The following is a 25255-nucleotide window of genomic DNA, read 5'->3' on the forward strand; positions in this document are numbered from 1 at the left end:
TGTTATGGCTGTATGCAATTAGCATATCTACGTCTGTTGATAGAGCACACAGTTTTCATTCTCAGTGATAAGCTAAACATAACCCTAGTCTAATTTGGGTCAGCCCTGCCCAATGTAAATAACTGCCATTATCTTGTACCATCAGTGAAGGCAGCAGCATCTAGAGGCGCACAGAACCACTTCTAAAAATTGCTGAACTCTTCCTTAAGAAGTATTTTCAAACACACATATCCAAGTACAGACAGCTCAGGACAGAAGAAAGTCTCCTAAGGAGTGACCGTCCTGTAGATAGTCTATTAAACTCATCAAATCCTGTAGATAGTCTATTAAACTCATCAAATCCCATCAAATATTGAAAATATGTAGCTGTAGTCTGCAGCAGAATGAAGTTAACCAAGAAGTTTTAACTGCTATTAGATTAAGCCTAGTCCAAGAATTAAAAGGCCCATAGCCTACATTTTATTTCACCGAGATCCGCTTATGACAGGGGTGTCCAGTCTTACCTGCAAAGGGCCGGTGTGGCTGCAGGTTTTTTCTCCAAACAAGCTGGAGCACGCCTGACTCCACCTCTTAAATCAGTTGGTCTTAGTCTTCAAACTTAATCAGGTGATCTCCTGCTTTTTTGGAGTGAAAACCTGCAGCCACACCGAGCCTCTGCAGATTAGATTAGACACCCTGGTTTATGATGTTTGGAAGGGTTTAGGTACCAGCAACAGTCATAATTAATTGGCTGCCCTGCATTGTACCTCATTCAAATAGCAGTCTAGATTAAAACACGCCTTATAACAGGGGACCCAATCCTGGTCCTGGTGATCTATCACCCTGGAGAGTTCAGGTCCAACACCTGGCTGGAATACTCCCATGCCCCTGAAGGCATTCATTACCTGGATCAGGTGTGTTTGTTTAGGGCTGGAGCTAAACTGTGCAGGGTGGTAGATCTCCAGGAAAAACAATGGGCACCCTGCATTATAATGTCAGCAGAAATGGGTGAAGCTAAACTGCTGTAAACTGAATTAAAGGATACAAATGTATTGGTTTTTGTGGCATCACAAAAACAGTAAATTCAAAATGGGCTGTTTTTGTGGCTCTTTTTGTGTATATGGACCACATGGACTGGGGAGTGAATGGTACAGCGTGAAACTTGAACAATACTGCATGAATTTGTTTTTCAGGAAATTCAGTTTTCTGTTATATGGGCCCTTCAATGTGGATTTTTAAAAGGAGCAAGGGCCTGTAATAGTATGAGTTATCAGTATCCAGGAGCTTTTTGGTTGCAGTCACATTGCTGCTATGGTCCTGCTCAAATGCTGCAGTGATGCATACCATCATACTGGAAGTAAAGTAAAATATATCAGAGTTGTGTTTTAAGCTCAGCCAGGTTCTCCTTTATTCTGTTTCCTTGTGAGCTGTAACTGCTTTGCTCTCTAAAGAGCAAGTCACTGCAATAGGATGCATTAGAGAGAGTACAAGTGTAGAATGACAATGAGGAGAGGGGTAGAGAAAGCCTAGCTTGAGCACTGGTCATTCTATGCAGTGTATACACTCAATAGATTGGATGCAGCAGCTGAAACACTGTCTTTCTTCATGCATTGTAGCAAAACAAGTTCCTTTGTGAGAGTGAGTGAGATCCTTTAACTAAGCAAGACGCCTAAATTTTAATCTGTATTTGTGTAGAACTTCAGTTAATTTTAACTTATTTCTTTATGTATTTATTTATTTTTATTATTTATTAGTTATTTATTATTTATTTAACATCTAAATTCAGTTCTCTATTTGTGTAGAACTACAGTTATTTATTTATTTGTTTGTTTGTTATCTATTTATTTAACACCTAAATTCTGTTCGGTATTTATTTATAACTCCATTTATTTATTTATTTTGCCTTGTTGATATCAACCATAGCACGCGCTGTAACGCTTGGCCGCGGATTGGTTCAAATCTCGTCAATATCGCTGTGTGGCCCGCCCTCTTTCAAAATGTACGCATCCTCATTGGTTGAAACGACTGTCAATTTTCAAAAACCGCTCAACGGTTAAATTCCCTCTAATCTTTCGTCACTGAAAGGCTTGTGTTGTGTATTTTACATGAAACATACGAAAAAAAAGTGGGAAAAAAAGTTTTAAACACAAAGTTAAGTTAAAAACTTAGCAGCCTATTTCGGTTAGCTGCACTGCGCGTCCACCATCTGTTTATCTTTCTTTTCTATCTTGCTTCATTGCGTAATCGAGTAGCGTCGTTATCATTGGCCAGCTCTGCGACTACGTCATTTCAGACAACGGACTGCTCAACTTCAAAACAAACCCCCTCTGTTCTTAGGGAGGGCGAAACGGGGCCTTATTTGTGCCAGAGACGACTTATCCCTCAGTTTAGACGATCTCAGGTCAACCCCCTTCGCAGCTACGGGTCTGTGTGCACGTCCCAGTGCGTTCATGTGGTGAGGGACTGACTGTCAGTCTTACGCAAGCCTCCCTGAACACTGTACACTTTAAACCATGTCCGACACTGCTGCTCCGACGGAGAACAACGGAGACCCGGGATTAAACGGTACGTTGTGTTGTCTCTGTACTATATAATATCCTGTCATTACCAGAGAGCTAACGTGAAGCTTTCAAGACGCGAAAATGCGCCTTTGTAGGGACTTTTTCACGTTCGTTTTACGTAAAATACGATGTTTTCTGACTTTAATACTTCTGCGGAGAAACGTTGGGCTCTCATTTGATTGAAAGACATGCTAGCCAATGGGGACGCGTGACTTATGAGGATGGGCGGGCACAGAGGATGGAGCGACAGGCTCTCAACCAATGAGCGATCGTGCAGCATTAAAAGGCGTGCAGTGGTCGATGTCAACAAGACGAGGCGACAAAAAAAATGGAGATTGTTGCTAGCTGCAGATGTCCATAACATGTTTATAGTTTGTTTTACATTAAGTTCTTCTTTAAAATTTCATTTTTTCAGGCAAAGGAAGTTTACATAAGCAAAGGCACATGCTCTTTTATCGCCTTATTTATTACGAGGCTTCCTATTCGCCAGTTTCTTGTTCGAACTTTTCCGTTCCACCTTAAATGGTGCTGCAGTTACATTCTGGCGCCTCTGGCGTTATAATAAGAACTGCTGCACCATTTAAGGTGGAACGGGAAAATTCAATCAAGAAGCTAGCGAAACTGACTTTAGTTTTATTTATTTCATTTAGTGGATACATATAAACCTTTGCTTAGCTTTGGTAGCTAGCTGGCTTAGATAGTTAGCTAACAAACCCAAGACTGGAGTGAAGTGGTTTGCTAAAAACACTGTCTGTTTTGTTGGATTAGTCGTGTGTATCAATACACTTAAACCCAAAGTGAAAGCAGAGATGAAAACATGGAGCTCAAGCTGAAAGGCCTCCAGTTTTGAGGCCCTGCAGTCTTGTACCTCCCATAAGATATCAGTTAACTTGGCTAGTAAACAACTCTTGCGTGGTGCATTTTCATTTTCATGATGGTAGGATATATATTACACACTTTACGCCCCTGCCACTTTGATATATGCAGTCCCTGCATGCCTGGAATCATTAACAGGCATTAAGAGCAGTTATGTTTTATATGTTGTCCATTTGTGTCTAAATATTGAGACAAGCTGTGTGCGGCTAAGACATAAAGACATTTACTCTCGTGTCTGTCACACCATGCTGAGAGCAAACAGCCAGTCAGTACTTCACTGGTGGCTGAGGTAAAAGCTGGCAGAGAGAGAAAGGCAGAGAGACACTGACTCCCACACCATGAGCCTGGATCTCTGCTGGACCTCTGGCCACTCTATTTCTGGCGGTGGCGGAGCGTACGTTTTGGACGTGAGGAAAGTGAAGAAAGATTTTTTAGGAAATGGAAAATGTAACCAGGGAGATGGTTAGGAGTTTGTGCCGTGATATTTGACTGTGCCATGACTGTTTCTTTCTCTGTTGCATGCCAGGCAAGTTGCTCTGTGTTAAAAGTGGGTTACTGTGTCATCTATGGTGATCAAGATGATTATGTGGAGAAAATAGGTTCAATATTTTGGAAATTATCCTGTGGATAATAATATCTGACTGGCTGTTGGTAGTTATATAAAAATGGCTACAATCAGCATTTGTTTTGTTTTTATTCCTTTTACTGACTGTAAAAGGTTTAAGTGCCAATTTATCCATCTACAAACAGTTGGGATCCCAGTGGAGAATTTATGCGAAGGTATTACGTGCCCAGTGACACGAAGAAGATTAGGCTCTGATCCAATGATTAACCTTCTTACAGACTTCACTACAAGTTCAGATTTGCATTTATTGCTGGGTGGCACTCATGAAATTCAAAAAGAAAGAGCTTTCATTCATGAAGTTAATGCATTCATGCTTTATAAGTAATGCTACACAATATCTTAGAATTGAGCTTGATTTAATTTGACCTGCATAATTCTTGATAAAAATGGTAATCATGATTTTTTTGGATTAGAATTGAGACCACAGTTCTTAACAATGACTCTTCAACAGACTGGTTTAGTAAAGAATAGTATGTATTTTTACTAAATCTGCACACAGCAAACCATGCAAATAGCATAATAGCAGCTTGGAGATCAATATAAACAGCCATTATAAATATATAAACAAATTTCATTAATAAATTGTGCAGAATCAGCACTGTTCCTTTAATTAAATTGCATTAAGTAATAAATCGAGATGCTGATTTTAATATGAATTTTTTTTGCAGCCATATCTAAAACACCTAAAAAAAATGACAGTAACTAGTTAGCAAACACCCAGGTGAGGTCCTGGAGATATATCATGTCTAAAGTACACAAAATACAATTTTATACAACTAAAAACAAAGTGCTTAGCAACAAGGACACTGCTATTTTCTGCAATAGAATGTCGTCTTGGATATAATGTTTGGTATGTTAGTAACACATGATTACGAATGAATGATGAAATGTTTTTATATCAGATCACAATTTGAAAGAGTGCAATTTTTTAAATCACAAGAGCTGCCATGTTTAATTACATTCTACATTTCAGCATTCAGTGTTCCTGTTTGAGATGATCGCAACTATAAAAGTTGACTGCAATAGTTTTGCACAGTTGTTAGATTTCACAGTTATGTTTGATTGCAACATACAAAATGTGAACTGAGTGTGTTTGATTGAGGCGAATAAATGTAAATAAAAGAAAGCAGTAAATGCATCCACTGACACATCATTGGTATTATTAAAACATGAAAAAAGGTCTGACATCTCACTTGGTGCTGTGGGCAGCGCCAGTAATGTTTGCTTGTTTGTTAGCCATGCAACCAGTTCTAACATTTTAGCATGTATGCCAGCCGAATGAGTGTATCACTCTTGTGAAGAACACATAGCATTGCTTAACTCTACACATAATCAATGTAACTGTAGACCAGGGTGTCTCTCCAGGGAACAGGATGTAGACATTTGTGTGCATGCAGTACTGATTCAACAGTACAACCAGTATTAGCAATGTAAACATAAACAAAGTAAACACAGGCAGCAAGTAAGATGGCTAATCAGCCAATTTGGCTTATATTTCGAAAGCTGGAAATAGTAAACAAGAAAATACAATTAAATAGTTAATCAGTTATTTTTGACAATTAATCGTGAGCTACAATTTCATAATCATGACATCCCTAATGTTCACTGTTGTCATAAAAAAATTTAACCTAGTAGAGCTTGTGAACTGGCGGTCTTGCACACTGCATTCAGTATTCAGCCCTTAAGTCCTAAACAGTGGATGTGCTGGTCTTCTTGATCATAAAAAGGCCTGAAATTGGATTTAAGTGGTCAGAAAATTTACGATTAGATATTTTTCCCAAATCGTGCTGAACTAGTTATTCACCCAGCTCTGTTTTCTCTATTTCACCATCTCCTTTCTGTTCCTTTCTCACTTTTGTGTTGTTCTTAAAAAAACTTGCTCAGTTCCTCCTATAGCCCACCATTTCCACCAGTGTTCCTGGAGCACGAATTAGCCCAAATAATTGTAGAAATGGTCTATTGCAGTCTGCAGGTGTTCATATGTGTAAAAACCCTGATCACTATTTGCCAAAACAGGACCACAGCTGTGCTAGGATTAGCCCTGAGTTTAATAACATGCAGTAAACATGCATGTTGTCTGTTTCAGAAGGACCTGCTGGACTTTTAGGATTGACAGCATGTCCATTAGACGTTTTTGTTAAAGGATGAGTGACGTAAAGACTTTCTGAGCCGCTGCTGGGTTGCATCTAATGCCTTTGATCTCCCCATGTAAACCTGTATGACAGCTGAAGCCCTTGTGACCCAAGCCTGGCCAGAATGTTCAGCCTCCACAACGGCATGGCGACTATTTGCGAGTGTGGATGCAAACAGAAGCTTGTGGACAGCAGTTTAGCAATGATCATTCCATGTTCTATGTCAGTATTAGACTGGAGATTAACCGTTGCTTTTGGGTTACTGAGGTTAAGGTTACCTATGGGTACTTGCATATTATTTCTGTGAGAACAAGACCTCCTATCTCCAAAATAGTATCTTTACAGGAAAAGACTTCCAGTGGAACTTAATGTAAAGAGATTTTATTCCAATTAAATTTGGATGATTTCAGTTAATCAGAAAATATCTACTTATTGTAAAGGGCTGCTGGATTTTTTAGATTATGTTAAATAAATGAAAAACAACAAAAATAGAGAATATGCTTAGATTATTAGATTATCTTATTTGTTTTTTGTCATCATTTGAAAATGTCAGCTGCCATTTACACTGTCTCAAAATTTGTTTCATATAGATGTTTACATGTATACACATATATTTACACATTTATGGCTCCATGGGAGTTGATGTTGCCTATTGCCCAGTGTTCCCGGTCACAATATTTCACATTTTGGCCACTAAAAATGCAGAGCCTGTGGCCGAGTGGCTACTTGTATTGGAGATTTTTTTCATCCTTTTTCCCTTTTAACAGAGCTGTTTGGCCGGACATGGAGCTAATTGCATTAAATTAGATTGAGTCAGAAATCGTTAACTGTAACCACCGTTGTAGCTAATGTGACCTCAATAGCATGGTGACCGTGGTGGTCCCTGCTGAGCCGGTCTGCCTGGTGTCCCACATGCTCTTCCACTGGCTGAAGTTTAATAATGTCGCTCTATTAAATAAGATATCAAATTAAATAATCTGTTAAATAAGCTGCTGTTACTCTGAGATCCTGTCTATCACAGCAGTAGCTAAACAGTGCTTAATGACTTGGATCAGATGATATCAGGGTGGACCAGTTCAGCAAGTAAGACCTCCACAGTAAACACACCAGCATTAATATTTCCTTTTTCAAGCAACACTTGACTGTTTTTGTCACTAAACCAAGCTCATTAATTGTAAATACAATGCAAATATGATCACCATGTTATTATTGTGGCCATAAACTCTTCATTTTGGCCACTAGACTCTGGTTTGGTGGCCTGAGTGGCCAGTAATCTGGCTAGATCATCTCCATCTCAGTCTCACTTTCTGACCTGAGTCAGTGGGAGGTCTCCAGTCACATGACCTCAGTGTTTACTCAGTTTGAGGAAGTCATGTGCTCAGCCTGTGCATTCTTCCTTTCTCCTTTTTCCTGGGAAACAGTTGGTCTGTGGTTTTTTTGGGGGTTTTTTTGATCACCAGAAACACTTTTTTTGTTTTTGTTTTGCCCAAATCGTGTTTCGCTTAGTCAAACACAGAACCTGTGATAGGTTGCAATGAGGCAGCAGAGCAGGTCAGAGGCCACCGTGAGACACGGAAAGTTCAGCTTCCCTCTGCCAAGTCATGAACAATAAAGATGTCTGTGTAAGTGTATGTGTTCCTGCCTTTGCTCACGTAGAGCCTTGAGCAGTGAGCTCAGACGTGGCTCATATATCAGTGAGCGTGTTCAGGGAGGGAGAGGGAGGCATTTACTGTCCTTTCACCATGCTGTAAATAGAGTTTAGGCCAGAACAGCAGGAGCTTATGGGGAATCCCTCTGTCTCTGTTTCTGTCTGCCTGTGGCCATTGCTTTAACTCATCTATTTTTGGGTGGAGGGTGGGTGGTTGAGCACCACTTGGAGATCACAAAGGGATGGGTTTAGTAAGGTTTATTAAGGTTTATTAATTTATCATTACTTGACTCATAACTTGTAAATCAGTGAATTGTCTCTTCCCTGTAAATCCAATAAAAGTTAATTTTTATTGGGATCCTTAGGAACTAGGGATGTGTATTCTGACTCATTTTCATAATCAAGTTTCCGTAAGTATCATCCAGTAAACTGCGGGAAAAAATTGGCCTAATATTAAAGGGCCCATCTAATAGAAAAGCATAATTTCTTGCTTTTTTATTAATAATATAATTTGATGCAGTATGTAAACATTGTTGGAGCTTTAAAATGTACCAGTCACTCCTTAGTCCATAGTCCATGTTTATTTATATAGCACCTTTCATACATTAGAAATGCAGAGTGCTTCACAATACAAAGTAAAAACAACAGAGCAAAAAAGAAAAAAGGTAATGTAAAATAAAATAAATATGTAGCAGAAAAGGGGATATATTAATAATTATAACAGTTAAGGAATAATTTACTAAGGAATAATAAGGTGGTCATGTAAAAATGAATTGTGACTATTTTTTTGCTTTAAAGGCCTTAAATGTAGACCCAAGAGGAAAGAAATAAAATGTAGAATAGAAATGTATGAGAGCAAAACAAACTGAACTGGTAAATTTCAACACAAAACACCATCATGGTTAAAATAACAAGAACATGTATACAAACCTCACCTTTAACCTCACCTCACGTTATAGCACAGCTTGTCTAAGAAGAGAATCAAAGACAAGGTAATTGACAGAAACTAAAACAGCAAAGGATTCTGGATAACCCAGCATCCAGTGCTACAACATTTGTATTATTCAAGAGTTAAGAAGTATAAACAGACAGTCATATCAATAAAGGGATGTTTTTTCTTTGATCCAAACAAAACTGTACACAACAATAACTTTTCATTAAATTCAGATCTTAGTAAAATCTCCTTTTCTACTTACACAAAATTTCACAGAATGAGCTATGAGCGAAAAATGGTTAAAGCTGCACTATGTAAGTTTTTGGGATTTGGAGACCTCTCTGGTGGAAATGTTTAACTGCATGCAACCTGCAGAACTTCTGCTTCAGACTCCTTCCCCCAGCAGATGAATCTGATGATGAAGAGAGAGAGAATTCAAAAGAGAACTCAGTCAAAACTTGGTGAAGGGTATGTCTTCTGAGGATGTGAGTGAATTATCTACTATTGTTATCAAATTTTCATCAGTGTAATGTTGATTTTGCATTTGAGACCAAAACATCAAGCCGGACCTTCTTTTTGAGCCTGTGTGTAATGTTGATAAATAAAGACGCATAATGTCAGTTTTAACATTGACTTACTTTAATGTAAGTCAGTGGAACCAAGTAATTTTGGGCCATTTCTTTTGGAACCATTCATCATGAAATTTACATGCAATCTAAAGGGCAGCAGGTATTTTCACATATATAAAACTGTCTTATATAGTGCAGCTTTAATATACAATGATATGAAATTACAATTTTCTTTGTCAAATTCACCAGTGATAACTGCAGCTTCTGAGAATTAAGTTTTTCTCTACTAAATGTTTCTGTGACTTGGATAAAGAAATACAAATCCTAGAGAAAAGTTGCTATCAAGTCGAAGTTTATTTATGTAGTGCTTTCTGTAACAGGTGTGGTCACAAAGCAGCTTTACAGAAAATCCAGGTCCAAGCCCTAATGAGCAAGTCAAGAGTGATAGGGTGCAGTTCGCAACACATTTTACTCATTTACTCATGCATTATTGATAGAGTGGAGAGTGAGCAGATGAGTTTGGAGGCCTGTAATTGAGCAGAGGGACGCAGTACATGCTTGCTGTATAACACTGGCTGCTGGTGGTTTTGTAAACTGTTTCAACATCAGTCTAAAAATAACCTAAAGCCTCTCGAGTGCGTGCTACTGGTGAGCTGGAAAGGAAGGAACTCCGGACAATGAAGATAGCCAAGATATGTTTATGTGTAACTCAAGAGGAGCTGACTCCTGTTTTGCAGAGTGATTCGGAGAAGCACAAATAACAATAGAAGTTCATGGAAGTTCATTCATGTGTTTAGAGTTTTACTGTTTTGCTATACATTGGATTTACGTTAAGTAATTAATTCTGTGTACTTATAATAAATTACAGAGTCACGCAATTAATTACATAACAGTTGCGTTCAGTTATTTTCACTATTGGCAGGTTAGAGTTTACACTTCTGACATTTGTGTCAAACGTAGAGAAACAATGAAACAAAATGTGCTCAGAAATGCTGTTTAGTGTTTTTCCAGCTCCAGCTCACTTGATTCAACTCGCGCTGGCTTTTTCAGACTGTAATTAGGAGGGAGATTTTAGAAGTTTTTCTTGTCTCGTAATGTTTGCAGGAAGATTAGATTAGAATAACACTATTGTCCACCATAATGGGAACTTATCTTTAGCTTCTCTCAGGTTCCCACATGTCCTGGAAACACTGGAAAACCTGGAAGTTTATAGACTTATTTATAGTCCTGGAAATATAAAGTCAAATAGTGTAAATTTGGGCCATAGAGATTGCATAGTTTAGCTAATTTTAAGATGCTACAGTGCCGCAAATATGCGGCCCCTGTGTCGAAACACCTGATAAAGTGAGGCTAAGCTTTTTGCTGCACACAAGATTCACTTCTAATGTTTTCGTAGATATTTTGACCAGATGATGATTAACTGAAGAATGGTTTGTGAGAGTGTGTCATCACTCAGTCAGTCATTAAGGGTCAAATTGTTGACTTGAGTCTTGGCAGTTCTGCACTTTAGGATGTCCTTTTCTAAGCAACAGTACAGTACCATGTACAGTACCATGCAAAACTTCATTTATTTGATGTCAAGTCAAAAAAGCTATTACATACAAGTTAAAGTATCAGAAAAAAAGCAGAAAACATGTATTTACAGAAAAAAAATGTTCAGTGTTTAGTCTGTCCACTCTACCTTTTATAACAGCTTTCATTCTATTCAGCTGACTTGCTTTCAGTTTTTCAGAGAAATCTGCAGAGATATTTTTCCACACCTCCAAAGTTCAGTCTTAGAAGTTGGTTCTGCATTTTCTACTTTTCACCATTCACATGTAATCCCAAACACATTCACCTTCCAACTCTGGGGTGGTCAGTCCTTTGTTCTGAGAACACCACCGGCTTCTTTGTTTGATGTGTCTGTCTCCTTTTCTCAGCGAGGCTTCTTGACAGCTACACATAATTTCAGAACCATAGTGCTGAGTTGTCTTCTCACAGTGGAAGGATGGAAAGAAACACCTGTGGAATTTTCCAGATCTGAATCAAAATTGGAGCTTGATTTTCTCCTCTCTCTCAAAAATGAAAGCTTTTAAGTACTTTTTATCTGATGATCTATCAAGACTTCCGCAGTCTTCTTTTAAACTTGGTAGTCTTGGTAACTCCTATGTCTATATATCCTATATCCAGCCTCCTCAGTAAGGTCTCCAAACAAATTAATGAATTAAAGGCTGTGTTGATTGGAAATTAAATAAATAAAGAGAGGTCTCAGACTTGTAACATGGAGAAGTTCTAGAAAATAATTTCATGAACGAAGTGAGAACCCTGATCTCAAATAGCCAACATATGCAATCAGGCGGCTGCGTCAAGTACGAGGTAATTTGGATGAAAAAGGGAAGTATAAAAGATTGCAGTAGGACAGACCTTGTTCTTTTTTCTTATCATTGTCCCCTTTCCTCAGGCTCATGGGTGGAGCTTGAGATGAACAGAAACTCAGGTGAGTCTCAGGCTTCGTCCACCAACCTGGCGACGCCAGCTTTAGCCCAGGTAGTGGAGGAGGATGATGGGATAGCAGGTGGACTGGAGCATGTCCCCTCCTCATCCTCCATTCATAACGGAGACATGGAGAAGATCCTGCTGGACGCTCAGCATGAGTCCAGCCGCAGCAACTCATCCTGCGACAGGTAGGGGGCACTGGTCATTTTATTAGCATCATCATAGACCCATCATCAGGTCCTGACTTCTGTTTTTTAGAATAATAATAATAATTTTGCATACTTGTGTTCTTACTGAATATTAACTTTGGTTTGGCATTACATGGAGAAACTTTCATGCAGCTTACTTAAAACTAAATTTCAGTATCATTGTGCAATGTAAAGCCTCCTCCTTGAAACTTGTTTCATACTCAGCTGCGAAAGTTTGCAACAGGGATGAGTCAGAATTTTGGGATTTTTAATAGTTGAAATATTGTAATATTTTTGTAATATTGTAATATTTTTGATAGTCACATTAGCTTCACAGAAACATTTATACATTCTCATAATTGATTCGTTAGATATCTGAATTGTATTCAATGTTTTAGTCAGAATTTTTTATCCATTTAGTCCAAAGTAGGAAGCAAAGAAAAACTGCTGCAGCCCTCTGTAGGCTACCGTACATTAGATGTGAAGCTCTGCCATAGTGTAGTAGTAGATAGTAAAGAGTGCAGCTGTGGCAAACAGTAAGCATCACAGAAAAGCATCAATAAACAAAGCTCCAGCTCCTTTTACACTCTACTTGTACAGACTTATACTAACTCTTAAAAGAGTTGCTTGTTTTGCCGAGTAGAGTATAGGTGAAATTTGATGTGACTAGGCTGGTAACATTAGCTGAGGTGAAAACAGACTTTTAGCATTTGTCTGTTTATCTTAAAGACTAGATTGAGTGCAGTTCTCTCTGTAAATTTCAAGCCACTTCATTTACTTTGGATTTGGTCTGGGTTCGGGTCCAGTATAGTACAGCAACACTAAGATGCTGTGTGGCATCACTGTCTCTGGTCCGATGTGTCCAGTGTGTGGTGTGGGGGTAGTAAAACGGTTCAAAAGAATTTTAAATAATACCTTACAAGTTTGTGTATGAAACTGGATTAGAATGTCCATCTTTTAATCTCAACTTAAAAGATACAAGCTTTATGGAAAACCTGTGGGCAACACTGAATTCTGCTCATAACAGTGACATAACCATGCCATGTGGAAGATGTCATATGCTGTCATGAGTTGTCATATGTCCAGTAATAAGCCATAATAATAATGCCATAATCACTGATTTATGTCACATGCTAATATTTGCTAAACACACTCTAGTTAGCTGTCCTTACTTTAAACATTATGACATCTTTCATGACGATTACTGGTAATGGTAGCATGATACTGTTATATTGCTGAATATAATGTCATGACAGCTGATGATTGCATGTGACACTTTCCATGACATGTTTATGGCAATGTTGTTTCATTGTTGTGTGATAGAGTTCAAGTAAATGTTACTAATTTTGACAGCTGTTTGATTAATTGTTTGTTCCGCAGATTATTCTGCTTTGTTATTGTGCTGTTATTGTGATATGTGTAGCTGGTTTGGGCAACAGCAGATGAAGCCCAAGATTAACTTGCTGGACAAATGATATAAAGACATTGAAAAGATTTGGAAATAAAATATTATATATGAAAGGTACTGGCCATTTCTCTTTATAACTGGTGGAAAAAATGTAATTTCTTTTTTTTATTGATTCATATAACTGTCAAGTTGAACGTAAATTGTGCTGTATGCAGATCACAACCTGCAACTAGATTTCACCATGTAAAAGCCTAGGATGTGAACATTCAGAGAAGCTTAATGGGTTAATTTGTTTAGCATGGCATCTGAAGCATGCACTAAGGTTCAGAGAAAGTCTGTGTTTCACTAACACAGAGGGAGACAGCCCCAATTCTGGAGAGCACAGCGCTGAATACTTTACGCCTGATTCCGATTCATAAATTATCAACCAGATTTCAAACCTCATAGGAGTGGAATCAGGCGTGATAGAGCAGGGAACGGCCACCCATGCACTCATATTTATACACTCATACACTATAATTGGAGTGATTTGATTGTTCATCTCATTCGAGCTGTGTACATAGTGTGCGCATCATCCTACAAGCTGTTGTGTTCGTGTTAAACGTGCTGTCATAAAGACTCTCTTATCTGAGTCAAACTGTGAGTCATAGGACTGAGTGTTTACTGAAAGTAAACAGAACGATCATAGAATTTTTCATCACACACAAACACACTAAACTCTCTCACTCTGTCCTGTCTCTCTCTCACATACAAGCACTGCCACACTGTCACTCTCGCACAGATACATTTATGAGATGCAGAGTTATATATATGTCCATATAGCGAGGAAAAATGGCCAAAAAGTTAGTTTCACACACATCTGTATGTGTCTTTGTAGTGCTTCCCAACACTGAAGCAGATGTAGAGGTTGTACTACATTATCATCTTCATAACTTTACCCTCCAAAGCCATGGTGTGTGTGTAGCCCGTAGCCTAGCCTGATTTCTTTTGGCTGTTTTGTCAAATTATGCGAGAGCTGAGATAAGACCACTTTTCCTGAGACCTGAAGCCATTTTGTCTGATGTCTGACACCTGGCATGGTGGTCTGGGGATGTAGATGTTACCATAGGCAGCTTTTTTGTAAAGGCATGATATCTGCGTGCTGCAACGGCACACAGTGCACCCTCCCCTCAAGCGCCCTCCCTCCACCCCCACCTATCATCGGGAGCAAATGCTCAACTAGCTCAGAGCCCTCCCTGATACTGTGTTTCACTCTTAAATCCATTACAGAGCAGAAGGAAGATGCATTCACATCGACATTAAAGACATGGGTTTTGTCTTTTTTTCTCTTTTAGGTGTGATGTTGTTATTTAAGTAAGCTTTCAGAAGACCTGGGTAATATAAATGTAAATACACATCATAGAAATTATACTTACAAAAAACTGTTTGCAAATTGTAGTGATCATTGTATTCATACTGTGAAATGCAGTTGAATAGGAATGCACTGGTCATTATTTTTTATGACCAGTTCTAATTCCGATTTTTTACTTTATAGCCAAATTTGCCAGTGGTCAAACTTTTGGCCGATTTTTATTAGCCTTTTCTTTTTTTAATCCAAAGCTCGCATTGTGCACATGGTGCAAGTATTTTCAGTATTTTTTATTAGCCACACTTGCTATATAAGCAACATTATAGGGCTGCAACAACTAATCAACATTATCAATAATGTTGACAATAAAAAAATTAGTTGGCAGTGATTGAAGTTATCGATTAGGTGGCTTAGTGACGTTTGCGCTTCTCTTGTACGATATGTAAAACCAAGCTTAGCTGACAGCACAGCTGTCAGGTATAAGTATGAGAGAGAACAAATAGTGCAGCCAAGGTAGAACCTCTGCATGGTGAGATACTAATATCTTTTTAAAACGTAGGGTAAAATGGAAACGGAGCGTCGCTGTGTGCTTGTTAGCTGATTCTGTTTTAGCAGAATGCATAAGCAGCGCTGGCTGAAGGGATGAGCTGCATTTTGACAGTGTTGGTCTAAACTTCTCGGCTAAGCTACAAGGTTATCAGGGCTGCTTGTACATTTATGCACACAGACTAACTCGGATGTGTTTATTTTTTTTTCTTCTGGCCTCTTGTCTACTGTCTACGTGAAAGATTTTTTAAAATTCTGTATTTTTAGAATTTGAATAAAGACTTATTAAAATAAATGCGTTTTCAAACATATATATATATATATGGTTACTGCTGTTTTATGCCAGATGAGCTGCTTTAGATCTCCGTATGTGACACAGCTGATGACTGGACTGTTCGTGTGTGATTCATATCAAATTTCATTACTTGATGTTATCAACCAGACAGAGACTATTTAATTTATTTTTGCTTTATCATAAGTCTGTCTTGGCCTGCCATGTAAGATTTGTTTGTGTTATTTTTACTGTTTCTGTATTTGTGAAAAATAGTTTTCAGGAGCAATACGTGTATATATATATATATATATATATATATATATATATATATATATATATATATATATACATATATATATAATTTTATATTTTTTTTTTTATAAAGGAAGAATAATCCCTGTATTTTTTTTATTTGTTGAATAAAACATTATTGCCAGAATATATGCAAGTTTTCAGTTCCCAACTAATCGATTAATCAAAGGCATATTAAGAAATTTTTAACTTGCACAAGTCATTTTTAACTACTAAGTTTTCTTATTTATGTCTCTCTCTTTATTTATGTTTTTGGGTGTGTGTGTGTGTGTGTGTGTGTGAGCAGAGGATTAGCAAAGTAAGAATTTCTTTGTACAGTGTAACCGCTTGTTTTCCTGTGCATATGAAAAGAAAACTCTTAAATAATAGACCAGCTAATCAATGTAGTTGTTAATTGCAGCCCTATAACATTATTTGCTCATGTTTGCTCTTGTTAATTACATCATAAATTGCAACACGGATCTGCCAAAATAAAAATACACAGGCCGATTGTCGATTTCATGTTTTGAACAAAAAGATTCAGATCTACTGATTCTGATTGTGCATCTCTACACTTTAATGCTTATATATTTTGATATACTGTATATAATTGTGTAAATACAAGGATTATATTTTATATTATTTATCACAAACAGCATATTAATATCAGATGGGTATCTGTATTGGGCTGATACCAGCAGAAAATGCTGGATGGGGTTTTGGAGTGAAGAAAAGAATGAATGTCATTTAATCCTGTGACAAATCTATCCTGCAGTAGCACTCACTCCCACTGTGTGGTGTGATGTTAGCTGTGTAGTTCTTCCTGTGGGGCTAATAAAGTGATGAAGTAACTTCAGCACGATAGACTTCTTTAAGTTGATCACCTCAGCTGAAGTGCTTCAATTAAAAACCAACCATTTTTAAGCGTAGAAGAAATATTAGATTGGTATCTGCTGATACTCAAGGTTTTAATGTCAGTATTAGAAAAGAAAGTGGTATTGTGTCATCTTCAATGTGTATACAGATATATATTTAGTTTTATACATATACTGTAATACTATAGTACTTGCTGTAAGGTCATGTTGTCATACACTGATTCTAGAGATGGATAAAGTTGGAGCGGTGTGTTCAAACACTTTATTGAGTGTGTGTTTTCTTCCTGCAGTCCCCCTCGCCCCCACAGTCCTCAGGATGAAGGTCAGATCAGCTTTGACGTGGACAGAGGAGAAACTCAGGTACTCTTGATGATTTTTAGTTTGATTTATATATGCACAAGTTAAAAACACAATGCACTGAAACAAAGTCCTTCTAAGCAATGATATTATTATTATTATTATTAGTGGTAGTAGTGGTGGTAGTAGTAGTAGTATTAGGAGTAGTAGTAGGAGTAGTAGTAGGAGTAGTAGTATTAGGAGTAGGAGTAGTAGTAGTAGTAGTAGTAGGAGTAGGAGTAGTAGTAGTAGTAGTAGGAGTAGGAGTAGTAGTAGTAGTATTAGGAGTAGTAGTAGTAGGAGTAGTAGTAGTAGGAGTAGTAGTAGTAGTATTAGGAGTAGGAGTAGTAGTAGTAGTAGTAGTATTAGGAGTAGTAGTAGTAGTAGGAGTAGTAGTATCGTCTACATTATTTTACTTAGCATGCAAGAATGGAAAACATGGATTAGTTTAATTTATTTTGATAAACTGCATTTTGTCAGATGCGGTTGAAAACCAAACAAAACACAAACAATACATACAAATACATACTTAGGGGCCCTGAATGACTGCTCATATCACTTATAGCAAGAAACAACCCTTCTAAAGACACTGAGGAGAGTAGATGACTGCCTTATTTCCAGCTGTGATGACCACAGAAGCAGAGCAGCTGCTATGCCTCTTAATCATGTAATAGTGTCTATTTATGACTTGCTATCCTTTTCCCTGTCATCATACCTTATTTATGGTGGTTTGTATTATTTATGATCTTGTTATTTCTGTGCTTCATTTTGAGCTCAGCTCTCAACTAATAAAGTTTTGCAAAGACTGTAAACAGGTTCAGTTTCTCCACTTTAAAGGTGAAGACAATGTTGAATGATGTTGGATATAATAAATGGTAGCTCTTGTAAGTAGAAAATTGCACTCTTTCAAATGATGATGAATCATTGAGGCCTGTAGTAGTAGCAGCAGTGTGGAGAGATTAAGCTAATGGGTTCTACCATTTGAACTAATTGTATTTTCACTTATAGTTCCACACAGTTTCACTATGTGCTAATACAGCTCTGCCATTTCACTTGTGCTGTTCTATGAGTGTTTCTGTGTGTTCATGGACCTGTTTGGTGTCCTAGTCAGTGTGACTCCATTACCATCATCACAGCCTGTGCATGCTCTATCTCCTATAGGCTTGATGATTCAGCTGGAGTTTCACGTTCAAATAGTTGTCGGAGGTCATGATAGATTGGTTGAAATCATAATATTAACATAATGAAAATATCTAGAACTGTATCTGTAATAATTCTTGTATGCTGTTTTCTGTGTATGTTTTTGTTCAGGAGGTGCTGGAGAAGATGAGGGATGATGATATTCTGATGAAAGATTCAGACTGGGTGGCAGATTGGTCCAGCAGACCAGAAAACATCCCTCCAAAGTGAGTACTGTTTACTCCAGTACTGGGGGTGCTTTATACCTTCTAGCTGATGCTTTGCCTTTGGTATGGCGACCTTAGCCTCATGTGCGACTGCTCCAGAGCATCCTGTTATATTACTAACTGCTTTTCTATGGAGATTATACAAGCTGTGTATGCATGATTGAAAACCTGTCAGCAACTGGTTCACCTTAAGAGTTGATTCCACTCATTCGATATCTGGATACGGCTTGTTAGGTGGTGTACTTTTTCAATATCTTGTTTTAGAATTATATAGTCAAGTAAACATTTGAACATCAAACTACATATTTTGTTGATTTTCTAAGTGAAAATACGTTCACATCCTCTAAAGGGAGCAAACTTAAATATCTAATTTTTCTGCAAATTTTAACAATTTTGAGCAATTTGAGTTTACCATGTTGTAAAATGTATAATTTTGTGCCACTCCTTTAAGTGTACCATGGAGCATTATTACATTAAAACTTGTTTCCTCAGACTGTACTAAAACAGAACATTATAACAAACAGTGATTTTGTTATGAAAAATGCTTAGTGTGAAAGAGTCAGAACTGATCACGATATTAATGAAGATGATGATGACGAATGGTGAGTGTGGGCGGGGTTTGTGTCTTTTCAGGGAGTTCCATTTCCGTCACCCCCGGCGATCAGTGACGCTCAGCATGCGGAAAACGGGAGCAATGAAGAAAGGAGGAATCTTCTCCGCCGAGTTCCTGAGAGTGTTCATCCCCTCGCTGCTGCTCTCACACATACTGGCCCTGGGGCTCGGGTGAGTGCATATACACATACGCTTACATACGGAGGATACGTCCCTAATACAAGACCCCCCCTAGGGAGTGGCGTTGGGTTTAACTGAGCTATAAAATGGATTTTAAAGAGAATACATTTGAAGAGGTGCAGTTGTAGAATAGTTTGAACAGCCCTGATCAAATTGTTTTGTGGATTTTCAACATGAAAATAATTTAACACGTTCTCTACAGAGAGCTCACTTAAATATGGCATTTTTTGCAAATTGTGTTGCATAGTTTCTATTTATTTGCTGAGTCTAACATAAAATATGCCTTAACCTTCACACAGGCAACATTTATTTTATTTTATACTTTCCCCCAATATGTCAAATTCAGCAGATAAACTGTGTAGAGGATCTGTTAACTTCAACAGTTAACAAAACATTTAATTCAACCAGGGGCACCCAAACTTTTGCATATGACTGTATACTGGACTCTTTTATTTTTATTAATTCAAGCTGTTTAGCTTTTTTGGCTGTGATTTGCACAAACAGTGATAGAAACCTTGAGAAATAGAGCTACAGCAGTGAAATCAGCTGGTTGAGACAAACTACCATATCGTCGCTGTCCAAAGAAAAAAGAGTATCTCCAAAATAGTAACTTTACAGGAGAGAGCAAAAACCCTCTTAGCTTTTTAAAGTAAGTTAATGTAAAGAGATTTTATTCCAGTGATTTTGGAGCATTTCTATTGGTCCATTCATAAAATTTTTACACAATGTACAATTTTTACACATGGTTTTCTTTGGACAGCAACGATACATACATCAAGAAACTCAGGGTGCTGTTGCACGATTGTCTTTTGCAAAGCAGAAAACTTCCCCATGTCTGACTAAATTTAGAAATCTGCTGTTGGAACGATATTCTAAACATTCAGTCCATCCCATGTCTGTGTTTGTGAATAGAAAGATGGGCATATACGCCATATATTGACTTTTTTTAACTTCTTACATTCTACCTAAAATACAAAACATATTCAACACACCGCACTCCCCAAATTTCAGCACACTAGTGCCATCATTCCACCCAGTGACTGCTGGGATAGGCTCCAGCTCCCCACGATCCACAAGGATAAGCGGCTTAGGAAGTGTAGTTTCGTCATGCTTGACACAACTGCTTATAACAGGCATGGCACTTCTCAAAAAAAAAAAGAGAGCAATCTGTTGTAAATGCTGACGTAAATATAGTGCAGCAGAATGTCTGGCTACCAGAGTTGACCAATTTTATCCCATAATGAGTTTATCCATAGTTTCCTGTTTTGGCCAGTAGAGGGGATCAGAACACAGTGGGAGCAGCTGCACAAACTGTCTGACTGAGGAAACAGCAGGAACACAAACATGTCACACAATTATAGCCAGTTTACAGAATAACTGCTTCCATCTCTGTCTAAAACTGCTGCATCCAATTCATCTGAAATTCTTTTTCTTTTTTTTCCTCTCTCTCTCAGGGTCTATATTGGAAAGAGGCTGACGACTCCTCCTGCGAGCTCCTTTTGAGCCACAGAACTGATGAGCCTCAGCCTGTGGCCCGTGTGGACTTGGGGGAACGTTGCAGTTTGTACGAGGAATTGCGCCCTCCTGCTCACCCCAAAATTAACCTGCCTTTTTTTTCCCCCTCACCCATCCTCATCTTTTATTAGTAAAATCTGTTTGTGAATCTCCTGCTTAGCCCTTCCAGTGTGCTTTGCTGGCCTGGAAAGTGGCATGTTGTTATTGGAGATTAGGTAAACCATTTTTATTTCCTCTGTTTTTCCTTCTCCTCCTCCTTTTATTAGTGGTCCTCATGAGTGATTGTTCAGTTTTCCTCATGGTCCTAATTAGATGGTAGTGTTAGAAAGTTTGGGGTGTAATAAGGGGGCAAAGATAAACCAAATCCATGAGAGACTTCCTTTCAGCAGCCGTTGAGAATGTGACCCCAAAACTGAGACTGTTTCGCTCACATTCAATGGCTGTGTAATGCACACGATCCCCAGGAAAAATTAAAAACAAACAAAAAAAGATGACCCTCAAAAAGGGATAAGCCGGACTGGTAGTGCGACTAAATACATCAGCATGCCTTTATAATAGATTATCCTTTGACAAGCAGATAGTTATTTCAAAAGAATCAATGATTGCAATGATTTATATAGGCATTTTAATTTATTCTTCAGCAGCTGTGCTTCATTGTTTGATTGAGTGATTGATTGATTGATTGATCTGTTGGTTGAGACTTGTATGTGTTCAAGGATTGGACTTAGATTGGACCATAGATTCCATACCCAGCCAATTCCACGACCTGGAGTTTTGATACTTTCTAAAAATACTTGTAATCTTCAAGATACGCTTGTTGAGACCTGTTACATGTGAAATTAATGTGTTGTGTTTTGTATGATGTATTTAATTTAATGTTACACAGAACATGGCTCGATTGGTGTGGGATGGCGTCTATGGGGGCCTGTATGCAGAGAGAGAACATGGTTGTGTCTGTCTTTGTCCATGTGTTTTTGTTTTGTCTCATTTTGGTTGCCTCATTTGTTCCTTTAACTGCATATTAGGGTTGTGCTAAGCATTTCATACAGTGAAATACAGTGAAATTTCTCCGCTATGCAGTTGTCTCTGTCAAAAAATGTTGTTCTGATGGCTTAATTTGGTACTAAACCAGTTTAAATGGCATTCATCTGAAACTCAGTTCGACTGACAGGAAACGTGTCACAGCTAGTGTTAAAATGGGAATATTCTTACTGTGCTTTGACAAAATACACTGGTGCTCAAAAGTTTGGAATCACTGTGCACATTGACAGTTCATTGTTGGTTTATATACAGTAGTGACCTATACAACATGGATTGGAATATTAGATTATACTATAACTATACACCACATGTTTTTTCAATATAATAAGAAATCTGCAAAATAGAAGTTTTTAAAGGATAATTATACTATTATATATTATAATAGTAATTTATCTGTTTTCATTCTTTTTGTCAAGGTTGCTGGCTTGAGATTTGATCAATGATGAAATATGATTAATTCTGTATATTAATTTCATTAGACTGAATTCTCTATGTTCTATAGCTTTGTCATTTTAAAACACTGATTCCAAACTTTTGAACAGCAGTATGCTTAATATATACAGTCATATGCAAAAGTTTGGGTGCCCCTGGTCAAATTACATGTTTTATTGATTTTCTAAGTGAAAATAAATTAAAACATCCTCTACAGAAGCGGTCACCAAACCTGCTCCTGGACATCTACCTTCCAGCTGACTTTAGCTCTAACCCTAATAGACTCCACCTGATGAATTTCATTATTTTCTTCAGGTAACTCCTTGGTTAGATAAAGGATGTGTGTTAGATGTGGGTTGGAGGTGAAACCTCCAGAAAGTTAGATCTCCAGGGGGAGGGTTTGTGACCACTGCTCTCCACTCTCCACTGCACAGTGTAATGCACAATTACTACTTGTTTTATGTTTAAGGATGTGTTTACTTATTTTTATTTAAAAAGTCAACAAAACATGATTTGACCAGAGGTGTTCAAATGTCTGCATATGACTATGTGTATATATATTATAGCATATTAGTTTTGCGGAGACACTCTATCTCCAGTAGTGTCTTAGTGAAAGAGTGCATGCAAACGCAAATGTACGCCTGAGGTGGAACGTCCTTCTTTTATTCAGATCAAAAGAAACAGGTTGAGCAATGTGAACATTTATGTTTTTTTGATGTAAGCGTGGGCGATTTGACGAAATTATATCATTATGGTAACTGGAAACTGAACAGAAAATGTGTTAGCATTTTTAAGCTACTTGCAGATTATACAAAACTATAAAACTAAATATTGCGATATGTGTCCTGTATCATGATGTCTTCAGGTATTTTAATGTTATATTTTTTGCTGTATTGCCCACCCCCTTTTAGACATTCATGCTCCTGTTTAACAAAACAAAACAAAAAAAAGCTAATTTTTCTTTTCAGCATTATAATCTGCTTTGCTGTTGCCAAACGCTTGTCTCATAAAACCCTGTGCCTGACCTTACCAAGTCCTACCCCAGTTGCTTTTGTGTTTCAGACTGTGGCCATTTGCGTTTTATGTTGCTAAGCTTTTCTGTGCGGTATTTATCGGCCCATGAACATACACAGCTGTTGGGAAGCTTTTCGTACGCGTGTATATTTTGGTTAAATTTTTTTTGTACTCTTCAATACCTGAGATGATCCAGTCTGCAGAAGTTCCAGTGCGAAAGGTACACGACAGGCGTCATAGAGAAATGAAGGGGATTTAGATTGATTTTGATTGCATTATGTATTTTAATTGTGGCTGAGAAAGTACAGAGAACTGCTGTGGAAATAGCGCCGCCTAGAGGCTGAAACAAGCTCCTTAACAAGTCAAAAAGCAACAGTTTTATTGAGTTGACAAAAGTTTTCCCCTCCCCCTGGACAATTAAGATTGTTTTGGCATTAAAATTTGACGAACAAACTGCACTGTGGGAATTCTTTTCTTTTTGTTTGCATGATATTTATTTAAATGTGATTGCTGTGATTCTTTTTTTTTATTGTGTTGATTAGTAGAGCAATACTATGCATCAGCAGTAGTTATTACACTTTGAACACTTTGGCCATTTCATGCCTCCTGTTTGGCTTTGTTGAATGAAGCTTTGCATTTCAGACACCTGCTACCCTGGTATTAGTCAGTGATGTAAAGATGGCAAGTGATTTCTTCAAGTTGCTGCAGCATACAGATCACCCTGAGATGTGAGGGTGAGGACTATTTTACCCCTAGAAATTGAGACTTATTACTTTAGTTTTGCTGTACTGTTCACTTGTTACCTAATATATATAGGACTATCAAACAATTAAAGTAATAATATTCAGTGCATTTTTATTACAGATATCTAGGTAGACAAAATACGCTTTATCAGAAAAATTCAGTAACATTATTTTTATTGTATGAATGCAGGATGATTTCCACTGAGTAAACATTAGTTTTTAGCTTAGTTTTCATCACCGACATCCACAGAGAGTAACAGTGGCTGCATGTTCCAACCAATGAGTGTGTATATATCTGTGCCATGCACCCATCCCCCAGACCCCACCTTCCTGCTGGATTTTGCGGCCGTCAACTGGACGCAGGGGACGAGCGCATGGCACAATATCAGATATATATATACAGTCAATGGTTCAACTCCTCTCGTTCATTCAGCTTCTGCAGTCTTATTACAGTGGAGGTTCTTGAGGGGAACTGGAGCTCCACTTTGCTTTTGTTAGTTTGCTGCTCAATGATTTATCCATAGGTCTCCCATGAGCACTGTCCAGCATAGTCTGCTGAAGGTACCACTTTAAGTGCCATTTAAAAGCTGTATTTGAATGAGAAGGTAGATTTAGTCATGGCAGCATACAGTGTGCTTCAGCCTGCGCTAGTACGGACAGGTTGAGGTGTCTCCAAACTTAATGAGCAGTGCATAAACTCGTCACTCCATTATAGACCATATTAACATGAATGCAGTGTTTAGCCTTATGATTTTGAGGAACACAGAGGTCCTTTGCTTGGCCTGGTTTACACTGAGCCCCATGTTAATTCAGCAGAGCTTATTTATGGAGAAAAGTATTGCATACGAGCACTGTGCAATGGAACACTGTAGTCCCTGTGAAACGTGTTCCTTACATACTGTCCAGCTCTGTGTCCTCACATGCCCTGTTAGATCATGGTGTTCTCTCAGTGTGTCCACTCTGTACACAAGGGAGTGTCTCTTAGTGTTGCTTTCCTGAACAGAAGTCCTGGGCACAGCATTGTGTAATTTCTTCATTGAAATACTGAACATGCATATTCCTTTCAGTTGAGAATGCTAGGTAGTCTGGGTCTAGGCTTAATTCCTGTCCAAGAAAGCAACCCTAAAAGAAAAACTGGCCAAAAAACATAAGTTACACAGTTTCCCTCTTACCCCAAAGTCAAGGCCAAGACATGTTTGGTGTTTGCCTCTTTAGTTTTTGCGCTGGAGCTATGTGGCTACAAGTAA

General features: G+C 38.0%; 1 protein-coding gene across 1 annotated transcript; it reads left to right on the forward strand.

Annotated features, from left to right (window-relative positions):
* Positions 1–2309: 2309 nt before the first annotated feature.
* bnip3lb (BCL2 interacting protein 3 like b) lies at positions 2310–23312 on the forward strand. The gene is made up of 6 exons (XM_036594432.1): positions 2310–2544; positions 11765–11987; positions 17020–17089; positions 18377–18471; positions 19105–19254; positions 20718–23312. Exons 1-6 carry the CDS (start codon positions 2493–2495, stop codon positions 20764–20766), a joined length of 639 nt encoding a protein of 212 aa, XP_036450325.1. The 5' UTR covers positions 2310–2492; the 3' UTR covers positions 20767–23312.
* The last annotated feature ends 1943 nt before the right edge of the window (positions 23313–25255 follow it).

This window comes from Colossoma macropomum, unplaced genomic scaffold (genome assembly GCF_904425465.1).
Source record: "Colossoma macropomum unplaced genomic scaffold, Colossoma_macropomum, whole genome shotgun sequence".
Lineage (NCBI taxonomy): Eukaryota > Metazoa > Chordata > Actinopteri > Characiformes > Serrasalmidae > Colossoma > Colossoma macropomum.